This window comes from Brachypodium distachyon, chromosome 2 (assembly GCF_000005505.3).
Source record: "Brachypodium distachyon strain Bd21 chromosome 2, Brachypodium_distachyon_v3.0, whole genome shotgun sequence".
Classification (NCBI taxonomy): domain Eukaryota; kingdom Viridiplantae; phylum Streptophyta; class Magnoliopsida; order Poales; family Poaceae; genus Brachypodium; species Brachypodium distachyon.
This window is the reverse complement of record NC_016132.3, coordinates 21,579,734-21,606,434: the sequence shown is the minus strand read 5'-3', so window position 1 is coordinate 21,606,434 and position 26,701 is coordinate 21,579,734. Positions and strand designations below refer to the sequence as shown.

Sequence of the window (26,701 nt, the reverse complement as noted above, 5' to 3'; positions counted from 1 at the left end):
CAGGGAAATCTGTTTTCATCATCATAACTCGTAAGTCCATTCTACCATATTTATCATATGTGGAGCTTCTCTGCTGGTAATGAAACTTGGAGCCTCAGTTCGTAATTCTTTAAAATTCACTCTCCCTGTTTTCAACGGTACTAAGTGATGTAGTTCTTTGTTTCTCTACCTCATATTTACTTTTTCTATCATCAGATGTTCAACTTGAAACATAAACCCCAATCTAAAAGATCCATTCAATCAGATTGAACAAACACCTCATAAGTTTAAGCCTTTATACACCAATACGCCAATATAAAGAACTTTCCGGTGAGGGAATTGGAGGTGCCAATTGGAAGGGGAAAATATAAAAGATCAGGAGGAAGACCATACCTTCTATGGGATCAATGCAAAAAAGTAACCCCGGGCAATGAATAATGTTATCGTATCCAAATAAAATGTGATAACAGATTGTGGAGTACTGTAACGGAGGTATATGCCATTAGACTAGACCAGGATGGCTCTTCCCTGATTGCCCATGTCAACCCTCCACAATAAACCTGGAGCAACAGAGAAAAATGTAAATGCACAGAAAAACTACAGTTTTAAATATCGCCTACAAGATTGTTGACACACAGTTGGGGTACTGTCAAAGAATCTAAATCCAGATGAATGTGTCTGTATATCATTGAAATAGTAAAATAAACCAACATTTGCCCTTCCATGGCAAAGATGTATCCCTTTCTACAGATGTATTTCTCGAAGAACACATAATGAGTTATAAGTTCAAAAAGGAAAAATAAGTGCAGAACCTAGACACAAATTATATTGTACAAGTTGTTGTTATGCTAGTGTGCTCTTCCAAGATGAAGCTTGTATGGGTATTGGAAACTAGATATACACTCCATTTAATTTCAACAAGGCAGATGTCTATCATGATATATTCCAAAGGTAGGAGCTAAAAACTGATGGTAGGTTTCAATTTAGAAGCTAAATGCCTGTGCTTTGCCACAGATGAATTAATTAGATTACTTTGACATGTCTAGCTGTTGTTACCTTTCTCCCTGGCATGTCCTTGAAAACTTTGCGCATTCATTTTTGTGATAGATCCACATGTAAGAAAATGAACATGACAGCAGATGGACCCCCACCCGCCGACCAATTAAAATCTTTATAGGAGTAAAGATAGACAGTGAAAATGTGTTCAGTTTGTACTACATTGGCCGATAAGGATACGACAAAGCATCAGGTGAAATTTGCATATGTTTGATGTGTCGTGCATCTATGTGTCGGAACTACTTTCAAACTTTTATTTCCCACCGTGACATCTGATCGGACCTTTGCTCTGAACATAACCAGTAAGCGAAATATCTTGTGGCTCCTTTCTTCTGCATCTTGAGTATCCACTCAAGCACCCTCTCCATCCTCCCATGGTCGACACTGGAGCAATTGATGCACATCAAGCAATGGTGACCTCAGCCCGACTAAAACCACACTTGACGCACAAGCAATGCAGCTGCTCGGAACAATGTAGCGCCATTAACTTGCCTGTCGCAAGAAATGATCCTACAAATGCCTCTCTGAACATCAGCGTCGGGTGTAGTATGAAGAACGCACCTGGAGTCCGCGTGGCATCCTGGCTGGTTATTTCGTCGAACACCTGACGGACGCCAGAAGGGTTACGTAGATCGTCGCCCGAATCAATGGGGGCGACCGTGGCCAGCAGCTTCCGGGACTGATTTGAATAATGCCGTGGAGGAGAGAAGTGGAGGCCTAGAGGGAACTCCGTAGTAGACAGGTCGAGATGGCGCAGAGATCGGGACCCAAAAAAACTCGAAGCCAAGGTCATGGAAAATGCGGCGGCCGCCGACGGCAGAATATAGGGTGGAGCCCATATGAGGCGTCGTACGTTTTTGCATACAGTTTACTCATGATTCTTTTTTAGTGGGCCGCCTCGTCTGAGGAATCTTTTACTAACAAGATGGGCCGGAATGGGCTACGGTACTCAAAGAGTCTCAACTCTCGAGACTAGCCCAGCCCAGCAGTACAACTGGTCTATGCTGACTTTGCTTACCCGTGCAAGCACAGAATCCAGCAAGCTTGGGTCAATGGCGACGACGATAGGCGCAAGGACAAGGCAAGGCTCACATTGAGCCGGATCCACCCAAAGCTTCCGGCACCGTTTTCTGGGGGTAAAAACATGACCTAACCTTCACCATGGTTAATGGTTAAGTACAGGAGTTAATATCCATGCCGGTGAGAACCACCAAAAAGAATGAAAAAATCACTACTACAAAACGGTTTATATCTCACGGCCCATCAGTAACGGGTTGGGCGCGACCGTTAGTGATGAACAACATCACTGTCGGTCGCGGCCCCGACCATCACTGATGAACAGACGAGAGTTTGCCCGTCCCCGATCGGCCATACATCAGTGACGGTCGCGTGAGACGACCGCCACTGATGTCCCATCATTCCCCGCGAGAGTCATCATTGGCGGTCGCTGAATGGTCGACCGTTAGTGATGAGTGGTACATCACTAACGGTCGCCCGAACGCGCCCGCCACTCATGCCCGATAGACATCAGTAACGGTCGCTTGTGGCCCGACAGCCACTGATGTTTTGTACATCACTCGCAGTCGCCCAGATAGCGACCGTCACTGATGTCTCCTCTATTATCAGTAACAGTCGCTGCTTTGCCGACCGACACTGATGATTCTGTCATTCAAATAGCTCGAACAGGGCCGCAGCTGATCGCGTTGCGCGTCTTCGCTGACCAGCTGTGGCCGCTTTCCCGTCCGGCCCGACGAAGCCCTGGCCAAATTGCGGCGTCTCCCAGCAGGTATTCTCCCCCGGCCCCACCTCTTCTAGCTCCTTCCTCTCTCCCCCGTCCACGGCGCCCTTTTGCTCGAGCTCGATCCCCCGGCCGACGGCGGCCATTATTTGTCTAGCTCGGTCGCCGGCCCCCATAATTTCTGGCTCGCGAACTCTCTCCTCCCTCTCCTCTGTTTCCCCACACCGATCTCTCTCTCTCTCTCCGGCCTCTAGCTAGCTAGATTCGGCCGCCAAACCCCAATGAAGCTCCATTTTTTTAGCTCTGACCGCCGGCCAAATTGCGCCCTCCTCTCGTCGCCCCGAGCTTCCCTCTCCCTTGTGAGATCTCTCTTCCTCCTGATCTTTCTCTCCGGCCTCCAATTTCTCTCGGAATGTCCCCAATTTCAAACTCCCTAGCTAGCTTCAAATTTCAAATTTTTAGTTAATTAACCCCTTAATCCCCTTGTTAATTATTAGGCTAACTATTTTACTTTGTGTTTTTCTTGTGTATTGTGTTGTAGATCGAAGACCGTTCTTGGATGTACGCCACGGAAAGAATCAATGCTCGTTGGATAACCGAATGGACGGTCTTTTTTGCAGTCGCCAAAGGTGATATGGAAAGAAAAGGTCTTGTGATGATGTGTTGTCCGTGTCGCAAATGTGGAAACACATGCATGATGAAGCCTGAAGATGTTCAGATGCACGTGCTGGCATCAGGTTTTGTCGAAGGTTATTCACGCTGGACTTGTCACGGGGAGGATGCGGTTGATGTCGGTAGCAGTAGCGAAGATGATCATGTCCCGCTGTATAATCTGGCGAATGATTCCGATGAAGAAATAAGGATCGATGAGGAGGCTAATGTGGAAGGTGAAGGACCTCCACGTGGTAGGATTGCCGAAATGCTAGATGAATCGTACCTACGGGACCAGCTGGAGGACCCCGAAGATGAGGCAGAGTGTGCTAAGTTCAAAAAATTGTTGGAGGACGCAAACACACCCTTCTATGATGGAGCTGGCGAAGAAAATAACGTGTTCGAAGTAACGCTCGAACTTTTGAGGCTGAAGGCAGCATCATGCTGGTCAGACAAGAGTTTCACGGACTTGTTGAGTTACCTTGCTTCGGTTTTTCCACAACCAAACAAATTGCCCAAGAGCACATACGAGGCGAAGAAGATTACATGCCCGCTTGGATTAAATTGCGTGAAACATCATTCATGTCCAAAACTACTGCATGGTATACATTGGAGAGTACGAAAACCATGAGAGCTGCCACATATGCGGTGCATCGAGATACAACCTTCCTCCATGGTTAATCATGAAGAGAAAGTACATCCACATGTGCATGCTCATACAGGGTCCAAAACAGCCGGGAGCTGACCTAAATGTGTATCTGCAGCTAGTGAAGGATGAGCTGAAGCAGCTTTGGAATCCCAGCAGAGTGGTTTGGGACACAAACAGGAGAGAGTACTTCACGATGAGAGCAGCGCTTCTGACCTGCGTGCATGACTACCCCGCGAATGGAAATACTTCATGCCAGGTGACACATGGCTACAAGGCCTGTACAAAGTGAGGGGAAAACACGACATCAGAAGCGCTGTACAAAGTGAGGCCCACTTCATCCAAAATTGTTTACATGGGCCACTGAAAATGATTGGATGCTAAAGACCCTTGGAGGGATGACAAGGAAAGGTTCAATGGGAAGACGGAGCACGGGACAACACCAAAGGAGAAGTTTGGTATGCAAATCTTCGAAATTGTGAACGATCTTGAAGTTGTCCTGGAAAGATTGCTACGAAGAAATATAAGGAACCGGAAGGCGTCGTGTGGAAAAGGAGGTCCGTATTCTGGGACCTTGAGTACTGGGCACATTTAGAATGCCGCCACAACATAGATGTTATGCACGTGGAGAAAAATGTATGCGACAGCGTGCTGGGGTTGCTGATGAACATCTCAGAGAAGACGAAAGATGGACCCAAGGCACGGAAGGACTTGGAACACATTTTTATCAGAAAAGAGTTGTGGGGCAAAGATCAAGTGCCGACAGCCGACAAGAATGGTTTCGTGACAGTGACCACGTGGTGTCGTCTTGCATGTTACAACCAGTACAAAGACGAGTTGCATAGTTGTGCCAGTCCCTGCAGGGCATTAAAGTTCCATCGAACTACTTGTCGAGCATCAAGCATCTAGTTGACATGAAGAGTCACAAGCTATCTGGCATGAAGTCTTACGACCGCCATGTCATACTCACTCAGTTACTTCCAGTCGCAATCAGAGGTATCATGGAGCCGCACGTCAGGAAGACAATCATGAAGCTTTCTGACTTCTTTGACAGCATCTCGCAGAAGTCAATCACCGTTAGACGATGCCAGATACTGCAGGATAGTATGATACAGATTATGTGCAAACTTGAGATGTTCTTCCCTCCATCATTTTTCGATATCATGGTCCATATAATGATCCACATATGCGATGAGATCTTGTCCCTAGGGCCCTCGTTCCTGCATATCATGTATGGCCCTGAACGATACAACGGGGTTCTGAAACGCAACATTCGTAACAGATCGCGTCCGGAAGGTAGCATCGTGGAAGGCGCAGAAGAGTGCATCGAGTTCCGCACGGATTGGTTGGCTGATCAGAAATCAATAGGTGTTCCCGAATCACGGCACAAGGGCAAGCTCGATGGCGAAGATGGCCTTGGAGATGAAGAGCGGGCAATGTCGTTGCCTCCACAGCTAAAAGATAGCCAGACCACAGGGTCGGCACAGGCTGGTAGCGTCCCTCCTACCTTCTCTCTCTTAGGTGCCTGACATAACTGGAGTGTGGTAAGACAATAGGACTGGCGTTCTCATGAAGAACCCCCGTCAAGTCTAGAGATTGGAAGACGGATCCTATTTCGTGGCTAGCGAGTTTGACCGGGTGCTTATTTACTATCCTGGAAGACCGATGCTCACCGAAGCTTCCCTGCGTGCCGTGTCAAGAGAGATGCAAGAGCTTCATCAGTTCTACATGCAAGCATCAGCTGGTTCTCAATAGCATGCCCAACAAATCAATGTTCGAATCCCACGAGACTATGGCTTCTTTGACCAAGAAACTGGGGGCATTCAGGAACGTCCTATAACCTTTGGTGTGGAGTTCAACAAACTATTCCACCTCTTCAACCGCGAAAAGCTTGATGTCAACCTGTTAAGGCTGTGGTCTGCCTACCAAATAAGAGAATACGGCGAATGGAGATAAAAAATGTGGTCATTCTAGACCCTGCGGTGTTCAACTACGGTGACATCGGTTTAGAGCCAGAAAAGGAGCACTCCAGAACTCTGGCTAGTAAATACTTGCTGGAATGTCTGGAGAAATACGCTGACCACGACTTTATCCTCTTCTTCCTTTAATTTGGAGTAAGTTGAATTTTATATATGGAACCGTTTGTTTTTTCTAATTCAGTCTTTCTTATACACCCTTAGTTACTAAAGATTGTTTCTTTTGAAAACAAAGACCATTGGGTGACACTACTCATTTGTTTGCCTTGGTCCGCGGTATACTATTTCGATTCACTACTTCGCCCCAAGGGTGCTCGAGGTCGCTATTGGAAACCAATCAAATCACTCATTACCAATGCCTAGAAAGTTGCGACCAAGCAAAAACTAGCTGGCAAAGGCTATAAAGACGAGCCTCACCACAACCACAGGTTCCCTTGCAATCAACAGCCACCCAGCAGTGTGTACTGTGGGTACTACTGCTGTCACATCCTTATGGAGAATGCCATCATGTTTAAACCTGAGTGGAAGAGGTCAATCGCGGCTGTGGAAGAGTACTGACGGCCCCGAATGACAATGGCACACAGATCTAAATGGATCGTGTATAACATTCAAAGGGTGTTCGGCCATCTCATCAACAATGAGGTCATCAAGCCGAGTGGGGACTTCTACGAATGCGTGGAACAAGTGGTTACTAGGGTTCACCCACAATAATAGCTTCAAACTTGACTTTGCTATGGAATTTTGAAACTTTGTAATCAATGTCGTGAAGTGAGATACATTTGTATGCTTTATATGCTTAAAATGATGTGTATGCTTTAAATGATGTGGTTGTGGTTTTAATTCGAAATATATGTGCTGTCTATTTTCTGTATACATGCTGTGTATTTTCTGTATAAATGCTGTGTATTTTTTGTGGTTTTAATTATTTTTTTAATTACTAAAAACGTACCGGTGTCGGTCGCTCGACCGACACTGATGGAACACAGCGACCGTTAGTGATCATTCCAATCATCAGTGACTGCGCGTAAATGTGACCGTCACTGATGATGGTCATCATCAGTAATGGTCGCTCCGACCGTTATTGATGCGGTTTTTCGACTGTTACTAATAATTCTTTCTGTAGCAGCAGTGAATGTCGATTGAGAGTTGGGAACTTACATATATATACCTATGTTAAGTTTGCTCTTGTTGGGAATGGATGCACATCTATGTTCAGTCGTCAGAAATGGTTAACAATACACACATATACAAGATCCACTCACCGAAGAAAAAAAAACGACATGTACCAAGATATTCGCGGCTGCGTACGTCATAGGAGTATTATTGCCTTGTTGCGGACAGTACTTAGTAATTTTGATGCTTGTGTGTCTGTCTGCTTCTGGCAGTGAGTGACCTAGCCGATCTCGACGTCCTCATCGTCACCTCGTGCCCTCGTGACAACAAATCGCCAATCATGATCGATGTCCCTGAATCCGCAAGGCACCAGAGACACAATTAATTGATGTCTCAGCTAATCACCAATCACGAGGACGCAGCTGCACCAGCCTTCGTCGTTTACAGCACGGATCTTCGCAGCGATATGATCGACTCAGCTCGACGGTACAGTACGTAGCAGTACGTTTGCCTGTACGACGTCTGGCCGGAAGCACGCAGCCGAACGGCCGAGCCCTCTCCACACTGCTCACCGGTCAACCACCGTACCGTACGTCGTCGCCTCGATCGATCTCTCACCAGCAAATGGTCCCGTGCCCGTCCGTGTCGTCCGTCCATGCCTGGACTGAAACAAACAGCGAGGCGCCACCTTCTTTCTCACCGAGAAATCAGCCACGCGATGCACACGATCGACGAAGCCAAAGCACTGTGTTGACTGCACATGTTGAACGGTGCGAGCTGACATGCATGGGGACCATGACGGGAGGGAGTATCGTACATCTGCGGTTCTGCACGCACGAGCGCTGTCTGTTCTTGAAGGTGGGGAGCTATAAGCTTAGCTATAGGCCGGTGGACGGGTACGGTGTCGCGTCCCCGCCGTAGGTTCAGGACTCTCTGAGAAATCATATGCTTCCTAGTCCAAAACTGCAGTATACTTCTTGAACCGTTGCTGCCATCCATGTCAGATCCCAACATATATACTCGCAGTATATATTTGGCATCTTGCTTTAGGCACAGTAGTGTTCTCACCGTTCTACCTGTTTCAGTGATTTCAGGAAGAGACCCGCGACAATGGAATCGACAGCCTCTCGCTGGTAATTAAACAGCAACTTGCACGAATGAAAAACACCACGCTCTCTCAATGTGTTGCGAACTGGAATTCGCTGGGGCGAAGCAGCTTTAGCAGCCCATGGTTTCGTTGCTTTTTTTGGAATAGATTGGTGCCGGTTTATTAGCTGGTTGAGAGGTCTAGTTTAATTTGAGATTCTGTGGACAGGGTTGGGCAACATATCTCATCTATCATCGATCTACTACTGGCTCTGCAGGTGTGGCATGTCTTTTACTACTGATGTAACAGGATGAAAGCTTCGGTGCATCTGGAGGTGGGAAACCTAGCATATAGTGCTAGCTAGGTAGAGGCTGATCCGATCGACTCATCTCGCATCATTATGTATGAAGACAAGCATCGGTTTCTGGCATGAATTGTCCAGAACAGGAGTAACACACATCCATTTCGAAGAAACAAAACGATTTGCAGGGCATTTATAGGAAAAACTTGTTGGATTCTGATCCAAATTCCCAGGGGAATTTCCGGTCAAACCTCCGGTTGCTCTCTGTTATTTTTCGGAAAATTGCGGAACTTGCTGCCGAACTTCCGGATATTCAAGAATATGCGGAACTTCCGCCTCCAACCGGAAATTCCGATGTGTCCGTTACGGATCTGTTTTGCCCTAATACTTCTGCTATATATACTTCTTGTAAGCCGTCGTTTTGGGCTGAGTTCGCACGAGTTGAGTTCGTGAAATCTCCCTGACGTTGTAAACACTCTCATATAGTGAATTTTCGCTGGCTGGCGCCCGTGGTTTTTTCCCTCTCGTTGTTTGAGAGGGTTTTCCACGTTAAATCCGTGTGTCCTTGTGTTGTGATTTTTTCTTCGTTCTTCGTTCTTGCTTGTCGCATTCATAACAAGTGGTATCAGAGTCCCAGGTTCCGCCTAGGGTTTGCGACATGTTGTACCTAGAAGTTCGATCTGCCGCAGCTGGACTACACCACACGATTCTCGTTGTGGCAAGTGAAGATGCGGGCGATTCTCGCCCAAACTTTAGATCTGGATGAAGCGCTTGATTCCTTCGGCAAGAAGGATGAAAAGGAGTGGACTGCCGAAGAGAAACACAAAAACCGTAAGGCTTTGTCTTTGATTCAACTTCATCTGTCCAATAATATTTTGCAGGAAGTGTTGGAGGAGAAATCCGCAGCAGCCCTGTGGCTGAAACTGGAATCGATCTGCATGTCTAAAGATCTAACCAGTAAGATGCATGTAAAGATGAAGTTGTTCACCCATAAGCTGCAAGAAGGTGGATCGGTAATATCTCATATAACTGTTTTTTGAGAGATAGTTTCTGACTTGCAAGCTTTGGAAGTTGAGTATGATGATGAGGATTTAGCCATCTTACTCTTATGCTCGTTGCCTAATTCCTATACAAATTTCCGCGATTCAATTCTTTATAGCCATGACTCTCTAACCCTTAATGAAGTTTTAGAGTCACTTAGACAGAAAGACAAGATGAAATGTATGGTGCAGGCCGATGGGTCGTCCTCAAAGGCAGAAGCTCTTGCAGGTTCATGACAAGATCGAGTAGAGGAATAACAACTACGGCAACCGAGATAAGAGCCGGGACAGAAAAGCTCGTTCAAAGTCCCGAGGAAAAGATAAGTTCTGCAGTTATTGTAAGAAAAATAATCATGTTATTGATGATTGTTATTGTTGTTGTCCTCGACAACAATTAGAGTAAGGGGTGCCAATGCTCGATAGCACAAGTGCGGGTATAAAAGTAGGGCGTGTACGCCGGCCTTATAGCGAAGGTCGTCGTACACTTGGACAACTTGACACGTCGATATTTTTTGAATAGGTTCGGTCGACCCTGCAGGTGCGACTTAATCCTATGTTAGGAAAGGCTTCGAGGGGGTTGTTAGCAAAGGGCTTGGGCTGAGCGGATCTTCCCAAGACACCTTTTGGCGAGAGGTTCGTCGGGGCCGTCTCGTACTTGGACCGAACGCGTCTTTCCAAGTATCGAGGTTAGGATACCCTCGGAACTCTAACCCAACCCCTTCTCCTTTGAGCCCGTGCCAACCAAGGTTAGCTCGGACCCTCGAAACTAGAGTTCCTTAGAAGGCTTCCTCGACGCCGATCGACTGGAGCGGCGCGCGATAGCGAACCTTAGAGGGAGCACTCTAGCACTCTCCCCTTGAGTTTATTCAAGTGAGAGTGAATGGTACATGCCCCCATGGGGGGTATTTATAGCCTAGGGATCCATGACAAAAGACCATGGCTACCCTTGAGGGAGAGAGAAAAATGGGGGCAAAATGGTAAAAGTAGCTCCTTTGGTACATAACTTTTGTGTGCACCATGAGGGGGAAGTGAGGGATGGTCCATGGTCCACCATGGACCAAAAGCCTCATCCCACACCTTTCTTGCCCCTTACTCTAACTCATTTGACCTTTTGACCATGGCATGAGAGGTTTGATTTGTTGACTTGTCTTCCTTTGCCATGTAGGATTGACCGCGCCACGTGGCCGTCTTGACTCCTGCTTGGGAAACGTTGACTTGGTCGTCGCTACGTAGGATTTACGGCCCGGCCCATATAAGGATTTTATTTTACTACAACAATTATAAACTGCAGAACAAGGAGAAAAGGAACGGTACCTACAAACCGAAAGACAAGTCCGATGGTAATGGTAAGACCGCTGTCGTTTCTACCAACAGCTTTGAGGGTGATTGCCTCGCTGTTCTTGTTGCTTGTGATTCTTGATACAGCATGTTCTTTTCATATTTGTTGTAACAAGGATTGGTTCAGTTCTCATGAGCCTGTGCAGATTGGAGATTTTGTGCATGTGGGCAATGACAATCCTTGTCATATTGTTGGCGTTGGGTCTGTTGAGATCAAGACCCATGATGGCATGACACGCACGTTGAAAGAGGTGAAGCACATACCAAGCATGGCCAGAAATTTGATCTCGCTTAGTACCATGGATTGTGACGTGTACAACTACACCGGAGGGCGTAGACTTTTGAAGGTATCTAGAGGTTCTCTCATTCACATGATAGGAGATATGAATTCTGCCAAATTATATGTTCTTAGAGGTAGCACTTTGCCTGGTTTTGCTGCTACCGTTACACCTAATGATTGTGATGATTGTGCAAAAACGAATATGTGGCATATGCGTCTTGGGCATATGAGTGAACATGGGATGGCAGAGTTAGTCAAGAGAGAGCTAATCGATGGCTGCAACTTGAGTAAGCTTGAGTTGTGTGAGCACTGCGTTTATGGTAAGCACAAAAGGGTTAAGTTCATTTCTTCCGTTCATACCATCAAAGTCATATTAGATTATGCGCATGCTGATGTTTGGGGACCCTCCCATAAGACTTCTATTGGTGGTGCTAATTACATGCTTACCATTATTGATGATTACTCAAGAAAAGTTTGGCCTTATTTTCTGAAACACAAGTCTGATGTCTTTGGTGCTTTTAAGAAGTGGAAAGTTATGGTAGAAAAGCAAACTGAAAGAAAGGTAAAATTTTGCGTACTGATAATGGTGGTGAATTTATTTCTGATGAGTTTGAGGAGTTTTGCAGCAATGATGGTGTGGTTAAGCACTACACGGTTGCCTGTACTCCACAGCAAAATGGCGTGGCCGAGCGCATGAACAGAACCATCATATCGAGGACCCGTTGCATGCAGTCCAATGCAGGTTTGGGCAGGCGTTTTTGGGCTGAGGCAGCTTCCACCGCATGCTACCTCATAAACAGGTCACCTTTTATTCCACTTGACAAGAAAACTCCCATTGAGGTATGGTCTGATAAACCTGCTGATTATTCACAGTTGAGAGTTTTCGGTTGCACCATTTATGCTCACGTTGATAATGGAAAGCTAGAGCTTACAGTTGTTAAGTGCATTTTTCTTGGTTATGGTTCTGGAGTTTAAGGTTTCAGGTTGTGGAATCCTGAAGCTAAAAAGATTTTGCTGAGCAGGAATGTTGTCTTTAATGAAAAAGTTATGTAGCATGATATTTTGTCCACTGATGCCTCTCGCATTGAAGAGGAGAGACTTAGAGTGCAGGTGGAGCACGTTGATGAAATTGTTGACAACGATGATGCTCGGGTTGATCATGGTAATGATGATGGAAACAATGATGATATTGTTCCATCCTCACCACCTGTTTTGCAACAACCCACACGGTCTATTGTAGCTGACCGTCCAAAGAATAAAGGACCTCGCCCACGTTTAATTGAACAGTGTGATCTTGTTTATTATGCTTTGAGTTGTGCAGAACAGGTGGAGCATGATAGTAAACCGGCCACATATAATGAAGCTGTTGTTTCTGGCGACCGTGTGAAATGGTTGTCTGCCATGCAAGAGAAGATGCAATCTCTTGAGAAGAATGGCACATGGGATGTTGTGGCCTTGCCTAAACAAAAGAAGGCCGCTCGCTGCAAGTGGATCTTCAAGAGAAAGGAGGGTTTGTCTCCTAATGAGCCTATGAGGTTTAAGGCAAAGTTAGTGGCAAAAAGTTTCAGTCAAATACCAGATATTGATTATAATGATGTATTCTCTCCAGTGGTAAAGTATAGTTCCGTACGTACTTTCTTTGGTATTGTTGCTATGCATGATCTTGAGCTTGAGCAGTTAAATGTGAAGACTGCATTTTTGCATGGAGAGCTTGAGGAGGAAATATACATGGACCAGCCTGAAGGGTTCATAGTTCCTGGTAAACAGGAGTTTATTTGCAAGTTGAAGAAGTCTCTTTATGGTTTGAAACAATCTCCTAGACAGTGGTATAAAAGGTTTGATTCATTTATGATCTCACGTGGCTTTAGTAGATCTCAGTATGACAGTTGTGTCTATATTAAATTTGTTGATGGATCACCTATATACTTGCTGTTATATGTTGATGATATGTTAATTGCTTCCAAGAGCATGAAATTAATCACTACTTTGAAGGCACAACTAAGTAGTGAATTTGAGATGAAGGACCTAGGTACGGAAATTAAAAGGGACAGAAAATCTAGGTTGCTATTTCTTAGTCAGCAAAGTTAGATTGAGAAAGTACTTCACCTTTTTAATATGCATGATGCAAAGGGTGTTAGTACTCCTATTGCTTCTCATTTTAAGTTGTCAGCATTGCAATGTCCTACTTCTGATGAAAATATTGAGTATAAGTCACGAGTTCCATATTCTAGTGTTGTTGGTTCCTTGATGTATGGCATGGTTTGTTCACGTCTTGATTTATCATATGCTATGAGTTTGGTCAGTCGTTACATGACTAATCCCGATAAAGAACATTGAAAAGCTGTTCAGTGGATTTTCAAGTACCTCCGTGGCACATCCAATGCTTCTTTGAAGTTTGGCAAGACTGATGAAGGACTCGCTGGCTATGTGGATTCAGATTTTGCTGCCGACTTGGATAAGAGGAGATCCCTCACAGGTTATGTGTTCACGGTAGGTGGATGTGCTGTGAGTTGGAAGGCAACACTGCAACCAGTTGTTGCTCAATGTACAACTATTGCTGAAGCTTGCAAAGAATCTGTTTGGTTGAAGGGTTTATATGCCGTGCTTTGTCAAGATGTTTCTTGCATTAACCTGTTTTGTGACAGTCAAAGTGCTATTTAACTTATTAAGGATCAGATGTTCCATGAGAGAACCAAGCACATTGATGTCAAGTATCATTTTGTTCGCGACGTTGTTGCACAAGGTAAATTGAAGGAATGCAAGATCAGCACTCATGATAATCCTGCTGATATGATGACAAAGCATGTTCCTATTGCTAAGTTTGAGTTATGCTCAAGTTTAGTTGGTATAACTGTTTAGCCCCTAGTGACTGTTGGCGCCAAAAGTGTTTTCTTTGTTGTTTCAGGAATTGTTACTGTTTATGCTACAAGGAAGAATTTGCTATAAGGAGGACTTTGTCTCAAGGTGGAGTTTGTTAGATTCTGATCCAAATTCACAGGGGCTGGAAGTTCCGGCCCAACTTCCGGCCGTTCCAGGTGCCAGAAGTTCCGCCCAACTTCCGGCCAAACTTCCGGTTGCTCTTTGTTACTTTTCGGGAAATTGTGGAACTTGCTGGGGAACTTCCGGATATTCAAGAATATGCGGAACTTCCGGCCTCCAACCGGAACTTCCGGTGTCTCCGTTACGGATCTGCTTTGCCCTAATGTTCCTGCTATATATACCCCTTGTAAGCCGCCGTTTTGGGCTGAGTTCGCACGAGTTGAGTTCGTGAAATCTCCCTGCCGTTGTAAACACTCCCATATAGTGAAGTTTTCGTTGGCTGGCGCCCGTAGTTTTTTCCCTCTCGTTGTTTGAGAGGGTTTTCCACGTTAAATTCGTGTGTCCTTGTGCTGTGATTTCTTTTTCGTTCTTCGTTTTTGCTTGTCACGTTCATAACAAAACTGTCGATGGGTCATTATCTTCCTCATGTATGAAAGCATGGAGCATAACAGCGAAAACTACCATTGCATGTGCAGCTCTCAATCTCCAGCTCATGCATATATCGCTACAGCTTCTCTCCAGTTCCAATTCTAATTTGCTTCCGATAGCACTGCGATACATATAACGGAATCATGTCATTTGTTGACGATTAGGACTACAGAAGGATGAACATAGTTTACTTCCATGTCCCCAACGACATGTGACAATTGATCAGGACCCCGCACCATGCATGTGAGGGAGCAAAACGTGACATTATTACCTGCTAGCTTCTTTATATAAGTTGGTCTTAGTTGACAGGAATCATGAGCCAAACAGCTGACGCATAATGTGTGTGTGTGTGTGAAAAAGAAGCATACGCATGCCGGCCTCTTTGAACAGTAGGGTTTGCAATGAATTTAGAATGTTGTTTCTTTTAGAAAACTGTTCACAAAAGACCCTTTGGATCATGAGATTGAAGTAGATTTGTACTGAGTTCATTTCCATGCTCTCAATTTCCACAAGAAAAACAAAGTAGCGTGAGTTGTTTGGTGAGTTTTTCTTTGACTATAAGATCCAGCGAGACAAAACAACTTCTGTCAGAAGTGTTGTCCATTATGGCATCATGGTTGCAAAACCAAAATCATCAGCTGACCAGTGCTACTAGTCTGATAGTTTTCTTGGTAATGTCGATAGCGGTGCTCTGACACGGGCAAAATTGTAACCTGAAATATTTATACCTGCTACTCTGCAGACTTCTTTTTTAACGAATGGCACTACACCAGTCTTGTTTGCAATAAGTGGTTATATAGGAATCTACTATCCGACAGTTTTTTTTTGGCAACAACGAACTGATCGGTCGCCAGCCGTAGCCCGTAGGTCACACACACAAAAAAAAGAAAAAAGAATGAATGAATGATATGCCTGTGCCGACCAGGCCCCAGCCAGCAGATATGGATGGAGTAGCCAGCACACATCATGCGCGCAATCCAATCGGGCGACTAAATACGGTTGTGTCAAGATAGCAACGTTCGGTAGCAAAACGATGAGTTGTTACTAGATCTTCATCATGAGGGGATCACTTGCCTTTCGTTCATTTTGTCCCGGCTGCTGAGAGTGCTAATCTTCCTTTCTTTCTTCTCCTGGGAGAGGGATATGTGATGTCTCTTACATCCGACATGGTATTTCATTTATTCGCCCCCTGCGAACACGGCATGCAACACGTACACCACAACATTTTCACCATAGAGAAAATATCTATTTCCTCCATCCTAAAATAAGCATCATAATTTTTGTCTAGATACCTATGTATCTCAACACGTTTCATATTGTGCAGATTAGTTCATTTTAAAAAATTGGGACATTTATTTTGGGACGTTTTCTGAGTATAATATGCTGTACAGAATTACGTAAGTTGGGTCGACAGATTTGGCCTTCGGAAGATTAACAGGACAGCTTCATTTGTTACTACTTAAGGAAACATAATCCTCCCTGTGATCAAAACCAATCAATACCTGGGAAAAGGGCCTGGAACAGAGGAGCAGTTATTTCACTCATATTGAGCAGACAGCAATGGTCAGGGTGCATGGTTGTTGCCTTCACCAATGCTGCCGGCCTCTCTCCACGAAAAGACTTTCGAATCTATTTGTCTAGGAAAAGATTCTAGAGCCGATCGTGAAAGAAAGAAATGACTCGAGACTCGAGAGAGGGAGAGGGAAACAAAGACAAGGACATTGATCTTGCATACCTTTCCACGGTGCAACCGTGCAAGCTAGGGAAGATGGCAAGAGAAAAAAAAAAGAATTGTCTAGAATTCTATAGATTCTATGCGATATTACACGCACAATTATGGTGTCTGTAGGCCCGGTGGGGCTAATAATTTGCTTGTCACAGGAAGGAAAATGAAGTTAAACAATGACAAGAAAAAACCTCATGATCAGAAAAAAGAAATGGCTGAAGCATCCGGTTTGGGCGGTTGGCCAAGTCAGGGCATGGCAGCAAAGTGCCAATGGCTCACGGATTGCTGATTAAAACTAATGGAAATTTTTAAAGTGTTTTTGTTTTACATTCAAAATCAATAAAACCTTAGAAAGATATGACAAAATGGTGAATGACAAGAGAATTTTTTTCCAAAAAAAGACATACTCCCTCCGTCTCATAATTCTTGTCTCAAATTTGCCTAAAAATGAATGTATCTATTTCTAAAAAACGTCTAAATACATGTAATATTTCGTCGCTTAATATTGGACGACGGAATACAGGGATATAAGATCAGACTACTAATTTTACAACCACAACACAAGCCATCTTGGATTCTTGTATTTACTAGCGGCATCTAAAAGTGTCATGCACGGCTTTGTTTCAGCTTCATTCACTGTTGCTGGTCACAGTGACATAGCTAGTAAAAATAATAACAGAGCGGCTTCTGTACATCGAAATCGTTTCTAGCGCCTCAACCGTGTGCCATTCCGTCACTAAAACTGCAAGCAGCACACAAATGTCTGCTAGTGCGATTTTTCCATTCCTGTCTGGCTGGTATAGTAAAAGCATGCACCGCAAACGACGGTAGAAAACAGAGTCGACCATGCTCGATCCATTGCTGGGTCGACACGTGGGCGATCGAGCAGGGGGCCCCGGTGTTTTTCCCGCACGTGGCGGCCGGCCGGCAGATCTTCCGATCCCCGTCGATGATCAGCCATCCATCCTTATCCGCACAGTACGTGCCCCCGGCGACACCACTGTTTGCTGCTGGTCGTCTGGCCAACGTACCGGTACTGCCAAATACCGTAAAGTTGTTGCGTAGCCTAGCTAGCCAAGTCCGATGCATGCACACAGCGCACCGAATCATGGCAAATGCGCGTCAGCCTGGCCTCGCAGTTCGGCAATTCGGCACGTTGCGCACCTCGCAGGACCAGGGTCCCCCTCCGCCTCCGGCTCATCGGGTGCCCGAGTTATGCGCGCGCGGGCGGGCGGTCCCGTGATATATGGGCCTCGGCAGCGGGAGGTCCGGTCCCCCGCGCCCGCGGGCACTTACCGGCGTGTCGACCGGCATCGCTTGGCACGGGCGGTGCCCGGGTTCTCTAGCTCAGGACGCCAGGGTGGCAGCCTTTGGCCTCGAATGGTCGGTCTCGCGTACGTGCTGTGATCTGATCTGATATGCCCGGTGAGACAGACAGACGGTGATGGGTCAGCTGATTGGAAGCTCATTTTTCCATGACCGTGCAGGTGGTGCTATGGCAGAGAGTACTTGCTCGATGGATGGATGGAACTTTTTTTACTGACAGTGTGCTGCGGTCGGCATTGATTCGATCGTTCTATTCGGCACGAGCATCACATTGCACGGACAGCGGGACTACGCGACAGGAAGCTTCCCTGCGGAGAGGTGTGTATGCAGCGTAGGAGCAACTCTCAGTTTTCGGTTTTGGTAAAGAAATGTTCTGAACAAGTAACGAAAACTGGGCCGGCTCGAAAAATTCTTTTCGGAGAACCAAAATGACACCTCCATCCCTCCTATATCTACGGTTTGGAGGGGACTTTTCGGTTCCAAATCCGAAACCCCCTCCGCCGCATTCCACCATCGTGCTGCCGTCATGAGCCACTCAACCCCGTCTTCCTCGCGCTGTCGCAGCTGGACGGTTTTCCCACCACGGAAAAACCCTAACCCTAACCCTATTTCCCCGCTGTGGTGGGGAAATAGGACCACCGCCGTCGACGCCCTCCTCACCCCCGCCGAGCGTGTGAGCCGAGGAGCTCGCCGCGGGGGAGCTCTCCGGTAGTACTACCACCGGGAGCTCAGCGTGGACGCACGTCTCCGTTGGGAGGCATTCCTCGCAGAGGAGCGGCGGATTGCGGCGGCGGCGGGCGATGTTGGCCGGTGGAGCCGACGCTCCCGTGCCGCGGCGGTCGGAGGAGGTGGATGGGCCGCCAGAGCCGGAGGAGGACGACGAGATCACGTGCCTCATCAAGGCCACCTGGGCCGAGACGACACTCGCCGGGCCGCCATCGAGCAGGCCCAAATCGATGCCGCCATCGAGCTATCGCTTAATGAGAAGTAGTTTTTATTTTTATTTTTTGTGTATGTAATCCGTTCTAATAAATGCAACAATGATGATGAACTAGTTGGTTAAATATCTATGTTTAGTTCTGTTCACGCGCGAATGAGTTTTTTTGAAAGTTCGGTCTGAATTCGGTTTCTCCTCTGCGCATCGTGTTTCAAAACTGAATATTTTTTTCAGTTCAACCAAACTCCGCGAGTTTGAGCCAACCAAGTTCAGCAACTGCTCTAATGTCGTAGGTTGTGAGTGTCTGTCTGCTCTTCTGAGTGTATGTCTGCTCTTCTGATCCAAGGTAGTGTCTGAGATAGAGGCCAGCTATGCAGCTCAGCGGCTGATCCAAAATAGCGCCTGAGATAGATGGCCAGCTATGCAGCTCAGCGGCTGAGATCTAAGATTGCATCCTATCTACTCTATGTTTATCGATGATTTGATACGAGATACGAAAACACATAGGGCTGAGATCTAAGATTGCATCCTATCTACTCTATGTTTATCGATGATTTGATACGAGATACGAAAACACAGATCCTCCGGAAGACTCAGAAAACCAATTACACATGTATCGTCTATGTATTTTTATTTCTAAGGCGACTAAAAAATAACTATTTGTAAGTTGATGTTTACAATCGTCTGATTTAATCACTTAGATTCATGCAAGATTCATAGAAATACAAGTGATGAGAAAATCTTAATCGGACCGTTATGACCGTCGACTGAGAAATGACTATTTTCAAAGACAACCGAGAAATAGACACTCCCTTTTTGCTATACCCGTATGTTGCTTTGGATTAGAAAGAAGAAGAAATCAAAATATATATTCAATCTCATGCCAACCATACTTTTGCTAAATGTGACATGTAGTGTAACAAAAGGTGTGCGAACGACCTTCTCTGATTTAGAAGTAAAGATTTGAGATATCTATGATGGAGTGAGACATTGTGGCAGCCTCATGTAAGAAGAGGAAGAAGAGAGATGAAGAGTACCAAAAAGAACATATAAAGAGGGGACGAAAATAATATTTACGAAAAATACAAGTGTTGTTCTTAAGTACTGTTCTTAAGTACTGACGTGAAAACTCCTTATTCTTCAGCGGTATTTTACATATTCTAAAACCTACAATGACATAGACAAGCAGAAGAACTATAACGGAGTATAAAATGATTGTAAGAACATTATTCCGATCTAATAAAACACCCCTATTCGTCGCAAAAAAAAAACCTTTTGGTGCATATAGGTTCAATCTAGTCGAGTGAAGCGTAAAAAAAAGCACAAATTTTCTAAAAAAAAGAAAGAAGAGATGCACAGAATAGACAACACAAAGATTAATCTATTGTGCATGAATCTGAAAACCAAATTCCATCTGCATATCAATATCTTTTTTTGCTGTTCAGACATAAATTCTCCTTTTTGTTCCTCAGAGAACATATCACATTTGAGTTAGAACTTTGTGGCATAATAGATAAATTTTGTGTCTATGCCATCAATCTTTTTACAAAAAATGTACTCCCCTACATGATAGGCTGCATACTAAGTGCTCCAAACCGGCTATACTGCGGTCATGGAGGCAGGTATGGGGAAGGAGAAGGACCGATCTTTGCTTGCTCATTTAGTTGATGAGATTCGGTTGCTTGTGTCGCACGGTCGACTTGTTTCTTTTGTAAAAAAGGATAGATCTCAAAATCATGCTAGTCATACGCTTGCTAATCTAGCTCGTATGGAGAATCGCACGTTTGTGTGTCCGGGTTCTGCTCCGCCGAGTGTGGTGGAAGTGGTTGTCCAAGATGTAATGGTTGATCTATCAATATATCCTTTTTTGACTTAAAAAAAGAATTAGAACAAATCAAAGGCTGAAGAAATGAGTAAAGAGAGAACGTGCATAAAGGTTAAAGCAATTAAGAGGTCAAATCCATTACTCGCAAAAAAAAACAGAGACGTCAAAACTAACCACACTATGAGCAGCCAGAGCAGGTTTGCTGTTTCTTAAATCGGTAGGCTGCGAATCAGTCCTATGACCGCATAAAAAGTTGTGAGCGACAGTTGAATCGCACGTCGTTAACTTAAAGTTGACAGAATCTAAAACGTGTGTACAGCCCAGCCCAGACCCAGTTAATCATCGGACAGAAACAACGTTCAAAAATTTAGAATTGGCAGAAGCAGATGCTCCCTGTAAACAAAGAGTACGAATCCTGTCACGTAGTACCGATCATTGTCTATTGCAGCTCACAGCTCTTCGTACAATTTATAACGGTTACAACACGTTCCATGTCCTGTATATAAAACGGTGCGCGCGGAGAAAGCCACAGCGCCGAGCACAACGCTCAGCCAGAGTTCACCTCAGACGCACGCACGCGCGCGAAAGGAGCTCGGCTAGCTTAGCTATAGAGTAAAAACCCGATATCCTTCGTCGTCATGGGCGCGGGCGCAGCAGATGCGAGCTGCACGTTACACGTCGCGGCGCACGCCCTGGCGAGCTCGCTGCAGCCGCAGGTGGCCGCCGTGTTCTTCGCCTCCGCGGCGTTCACGCTGGCCCTGGCCGTGCTCCTGGGGTCGCTGCGGCTGCGGCGGCCCCCCTGGTGGTGCGCGTGCGCCGTGTGCGAGTGTTACCTGTCGGCGTCGTGGGCGGGGGAGTTCGACAACCTCTGCGACTGGTACGCGCACCTGCTGCGCGCCGTGCCTGGGCGCACCGTGCACGTGCACGTCCTCGGCAACGTGCTCACCGCCAACCCGCCCACCGTGGAGCACATGCTGCGCGCGCGCTTCGACAACTACCCCAAGGGCGCGCCCTTCTCCGCCATCCTCGCCGACTTCCTCGGCCGCGGCATCTTCAACGTCGACGGCGACGCCTGGCTCTTCCAGCGCAAGCTCGCCGCGGCAGAGCTCGCTTCCCCTGCCATCCGCGCCTTCGCGGCCAACGTCGTGGCTTCCGAGCTGCGCTGCCGCCTCATTCCTCTGCTCCACGGCTCTGCTTCTTCCTCTGCTTCGAAGCTGCTGGACCTGCAGGACGTGTTCCGGCGCTTCGCGTTCGACTGCATCTGCAAGATCTCCTTCGGGCTCGACCCGGGATGCCTCGAGCTGTCGCTGCCAATGTCAGCGTTCGCGGACGCCTTCGACGCGGCGTCCATGCTGTCCGCGCGGCGCGCCGCGGCGCCCATGCACGTGCTCTGGAAGCTCAAGCGGCTGCTGAACGTCGGGGAGGAGCGGGAGCTCCGCGACGCGATCGGCCTCGTGGACGCCCTCGCGGCTGAGGTCATCCGGCAGCGCCGCAAGCTCGCCAGCTCGGGCGGCGGCGACGACCTCCTGTCCCGCTTCATGGGCTCCATCAACGACGACAAGTACCTCCGCGACATCGTCGTCAGCTTCATGCTGGCCGGCCGCGACACCGTCGCCTCGGCTCTCACGGCTTTCTTCCTGCTCCTCTCCGACCACCCACGGGTCGCCGACGCCATCCGGGACGAAGTCTCCCGCGTCACCAAAGAAGACAACCCCTTGACGATCGCCACCCCGGAGAAGCTCAAGGACATGCACTACGTGCACACGGCGCTGTACGAGTGCATGCGGCTGTTCCCGCCGGTGCAGTTCGACTCCAAGTTCGCGGCGGGCGACGACACGCTCCCGGACGGCACGTTCGTGGCCAGGGGCACCCGGGTGACCTACCACGCCTACGCCATGGGCCGGATGGAGTCCGTCTGGGGGTCCGACTGCGCCGAGTTCCGGCCCGAGAGGTGGCTCCGCGGCGGGCGGTTCGTGCCGGAGAGCCCGTACCGGTACCCGGTGTTCCAGGGCGGCGTGCGCGTCTGCATTGGCAAGGAGCTGGCCATCATGGAGATGAAGGCCGCCATCGTCGCCGTCGTCCAGAGGTTCGACATCGAGGCGGTGGGCCGGAGCTCGCGCCGGCCCAAGTTCGCGCCGGGGCTCACGGCCACGTTCGCCGGGGGGCTGCCTGTCAGAGTGCGCAGGCGGCGAGAACACGTGGGCGGCCAGGAATGCCCGCCAGGTTAACTTAATCGAACGTCGCCGTCGCCACACGCGCGCAGGGGGATCTATTCCTATTCGGTTTCCTCTTGCTTTGAGGCCGCGCGCGCACATTGGATGAGATCATGCGCACGCAAAGTTGCTGTAATCTACTCAAGACCAGCCAGCACCCAGTTTGGTGAGTGCGCTGGGTTCTTTGGCCTCCACTGGAGACCCACCCCGATATGTATATCATAATAGAGCGGATTAGGCTGGCTAAAAGCGACCCTTCCTTCCTTAATCGTTTGCTACTTGGGCCAAGCGAGCAGCCGCCAGCCGAATTTCCTCCCTGCGATGCCATTCTTGCGAAAATTGCAGATTCAAAGTCATACAGAACAGATGTTCTTTACGCGCCGTCGCCTCTTTTCATATGGTCAACATCAATTATTGCAAGGTGGTCGGCCATCCAGTTGGATAACAAAATGTACTCTAACTTGTTCGATACTCACTGAATTAAGTGCATATTAAGCAGGGGCAGAGCTTTCCGTGTGTCGCCAGAGCATAAACAGACGAGTGATGTGTATCAGATGATAAATTAACTCCTTAGAGCTTTTTATGAACACTTTTTTTTACAGCAACTTCTATATGAACACTAGTAAAGAGTATAAACCAAACAGACAGAACACACAGCCCTTCTCCATGGTGATTTTAAAGAGGGGTCTGCTTTGTTTCCGCGGGGGTTCTTGGATGAGGTCGGAAGAGCACAATGAGTTCTGAGGGGAGCAATGCACATGTGCCGGGGGCCTCGTGGGACTGCCAGTGTTGGATCATACCTTTCAAGTACCATGTACGAGACCATTCTTCCGGATGCTTGCCAACGAATAGCTGCTGTGTGATGGCCATGCATGTGCCGTAATCGTTCGCCTTTGTCCAATTCATTTATCCCGGCACCAAGTTTCCTTTTTCATACAGGTAGCTAGGGGCTAGGGAGCACGTTTTCTCTGGTAGGGAAAGGCGCCAAAGTATCATGTATAATATTTCCTCTCTCCCATAATTTTTTGAATTAAAACAATGACAAGAATGAGATGGAGAGAGTTTATTCGTCATGTCTACTCATGCGTACCTCGATCTGTGCAGTTAGGGGCACATCGATTGGTTTCGAAACCTAAATGTTTAGACATTAAGAAACAAAAGGAGCATGTATCGAATGGCTTTGAAATGATGATAGTTGGATATTGATATAAAAATTTAGACATGTGTCTAATATTTGAGACAAAAAAATCAGGTAGAAGTGAGTAGATATTCCCGCTCGGCCGGTCCATTTACCGTATTTTCCCCTGTTTATCAGAGAAGCAACACACATGCTCCGTGGAACAATGTTGGCAATTAAATTGAGATGAGATTATTCTTCGACCACTTTCTCAACCTAAATAAAATATGGAGATATTTGAAACGTAATTATAAATGTTTACAATGCTATGATATGTGCACTTGCAAGTTTTGGTGCAAAAATACAAGTTTTTTTTTCTTTCCTTCTTTTTTGCGACGAACAATTGTATGTGTTCTATACAAGTACAACATTGGCAGAAAGAAACATATCCAAGTGGGTGAACATACATTTAGGCATTTGCAAAGGACCTAGACCATCTCCAATGGGTTGCTTAAAAGTGTACGCTATGGCCAAAATCCAAACCATTTTGTTTGTTTTGGATCTATTGTTACCTCAAAAGTTAGCATGGATATAAAATCCTTTACTTATGTGAATTATTGAATGTCTCTAGAATTAGTACTTCCTCCGTTCTATGAACTCTTGTCGTGGTTTTAGTTCAATTTTAAAAAACATGGCGCTTGTGTGGACTTTTGCACTGGAGACGCTTTTGGCCTTATGCATTCCTGATGAGTTCAGGCTGGAGTTGCCTGGTTGGTCGACACGCTCCTAGTGCTAAGTACACATGAATGGTCAGCCTAGTACTAATTACTATATACAAACGTGCTCTCTGAAATTAGCTTTTAGAAAGAGAGAATCTTGCATAGATCTGTCAGAGTTTTCTTAGTATTTCCTGGGGAACGAGATGGTTTCATTAGTTTACTATGGTACGCAGCACTGTCGAGCTGCTACCCGCTAATATAACGGACAAAACTAGCAGGTACGATAGTGCCGGATGCCATCTCACACGAGCAATGTAGAAGGTGATTAACAATAACTAAAACACACGGCGCATGCATGCTCCATAGTACAAGATTCCCACTGGGTTTCATAGCATTTCCAACGCAAGCTAACTGCACTGCACATGCACGCACTAACCAAATTAACATCGATGCATAGTAGAATCGGCGAGATCACTGATTTTCGATTTTGTTTCCTTGGAACTTTCCTCTCTCATCTTTGTCTCTTCTCGCTTTCGTTCTTGCAACTGTCTCCCAATCTCCTTCCATCAATTCCATAAATAATTGGGTTGGTTCGATATATGCCATTGTAATTTTGTCGATTTCGAGATATGCCGTTGCAATTCTCATCCTTTGTGGCGTCTTTTGACTCATTGTAGTGACATTTTTTGAAGAATCTGCAGATTTGCAATGACAATTCTTACAATGGTATTTTCGAAATCGTCAAAATTGCAGTGACATCTTTCAACCAATTGTAGTGCTATTTTTTTTTGAAAATTCTGTAGATTTGCAATGGCATTTTTGAAAGATAAATATTTTTAAAATCACAAAAATTGCATATATCAAATTAACCCTAAATAATTCCTTTGGACATTACTATTTGATCCAATGACTCTGTCCCTTCAAGCTCCAATCGGCCGGCTGTTACGGTGGTCGCATTGCTCATTTGCTCTCAAGGACTACATGAACATTCTTCTTTTTTTTGAGGGAACTACATTAACCTTCTGGAGGACCCAGTGAGACTCAGGCGATTTCATGACAACCACAACCCAACTATCCCACACAACACGTGAAAATCCTCTCTCTCGAAAAAAACATAACACGTCAAAAAAAAAGTGCCCAACATAAGGATCGTCATTCCCTGACCAGTGCGAGCGATCCGCCAAACAAAACTGGCGCCGATGAAGGTCTCTTTCATTCGAGCCAGACCTGGCCATGTCCTGCTTCCTCATTGCGTAGCCGAGAGAGAGCCGACCCTTCCTTTTCCCGAGGATAACATAACATGCCACCCCGCGTGCGCTGCTCAGACGTGTGTTTGCTTCGAATCGAAGACCTGTTTGTAATTTATCTCATTTTTGCTGGCCCTTTTTCTTCCACGTGGATAACCTAAGCAGCGGGGGACTTGTGCCACATACTCCTTCTGCCCGAGATCATTTCGAGGGCGCGCAGTTGGCACGTGACGTGATAGCCGAACAAGCGCAGCTTTCAGCAACACGACGGAACGGCGAGAGTCCCATCGCTCGCATCGTATCCACGCCAAAATCAGGACCGGCCGTCTGGTCGGCAGGAGCGCGTAACAGCCACCCATGCCATCCATGGTCGCATCGCCCCCAGACGGTGGCCGGCCACACGTACATACCGGCGCGTCTCCCGGCCCAAATTAAAATCCACTCAGTCCGATCGCCAACTACCGTGTGAATAAACTGTCAAAAAAAAAACTACCGCGTGAATAATAGCCGGGGTTTAACATCGCCGTCGTCGTGCACCTGATGCACACATGCCAAACAAACCGTAGCCCATGTGCGCGAGCTAGATCCAAGCAGGGGGCGCACGCGCGCGCGGCAGGAAACAGCCAATCGGTGCTGCCCCGGCCACTAGCCGAGCAGAGCGGCGCAGGCAGCAAAGAAACAAACAACGCGACGCGGACGCGGACGCGGTGCTGCCAGTGCACTCGCCATTTTGGTTGTTTCTTCTGGCCGCATATCGTGCCGGAACAGGTAGATTTTTTTTTCCTAGCCGAGGAACGGGGCGCGTGGGCTTGGGCGTGTGGCCGTGTTGGAAGCTCGATCGCACGCGAAATCGACCGACGGATCCCGGAATCCATCGACGGAGGAGCAATGCGACATTGCGACGTGCCCTGCTCAGCC

General features: G+C 46.8%; 2 protein-coding genes across 4 annotated transcripts; one reads left to right on the top strand and one right to left on the bottom strand.

Annotated features, from left to right (window-relative positions):
• Nucleotides 1-204: 204 nt before the first annotated feature.
• On the bottom strand, nucleotides 205-1,903 carry LOC106866228. Of its 3 annotated transcripts, none has more exons than XR_001406279.2 (3): nucleotides 1,597-1,903; nucleotides 1,318-1,495; nucleotides 205-539 (listed from the first exon to the last, which is right to left on the bottom strand). XR_001406279.2 is itself a non-coding variant. In XM_024459091.1 (3 exons), exons 1-3 carry the CDS (start codon nucleotides 1,826-1,828, stop codon nucleotides 487-489), a joined length of 387 nt encoding a protein of 128 aa, XP_024314859.1. In that variant the 5' UTR covers nucleotides 1,829-1,903; the 3' UTR covers nucleotides 205-486. The 3 variants fall into 3 exon arrangements, 1 of the variants encoding a protein (XP_024314859.1); XM_024459091.1 differs by having other exon boundaries at nucleotides 1,318-1,419; XR_002963215.1 differs by lacking the exon at nucleotides 1,318-1,495.
• Nucleotides 1,904-21,003: 19,100 nt separating this feature from the next.
• LOC100845280 (cytochrome P450 94C1) lies at nucleotides 21,004-23,287 on the top strand. Its single transcript, XM_003566154.4, has one exon. It carries the CDS (start codon nucleotides 21,126-21,128, stop codon nucleotides 22,713-22,715), a length of 1,590 nt encoding a protein of 529 aa, XP_003566202.1. The 5' UTR covers nucleotides 21,004-21,125; the 3' UTR covers nucleotides 22,716-23,287.
• The last annotated feature ends 3,414 nt before the right edge of the window (nucleotides 23,288-26,701 follow it).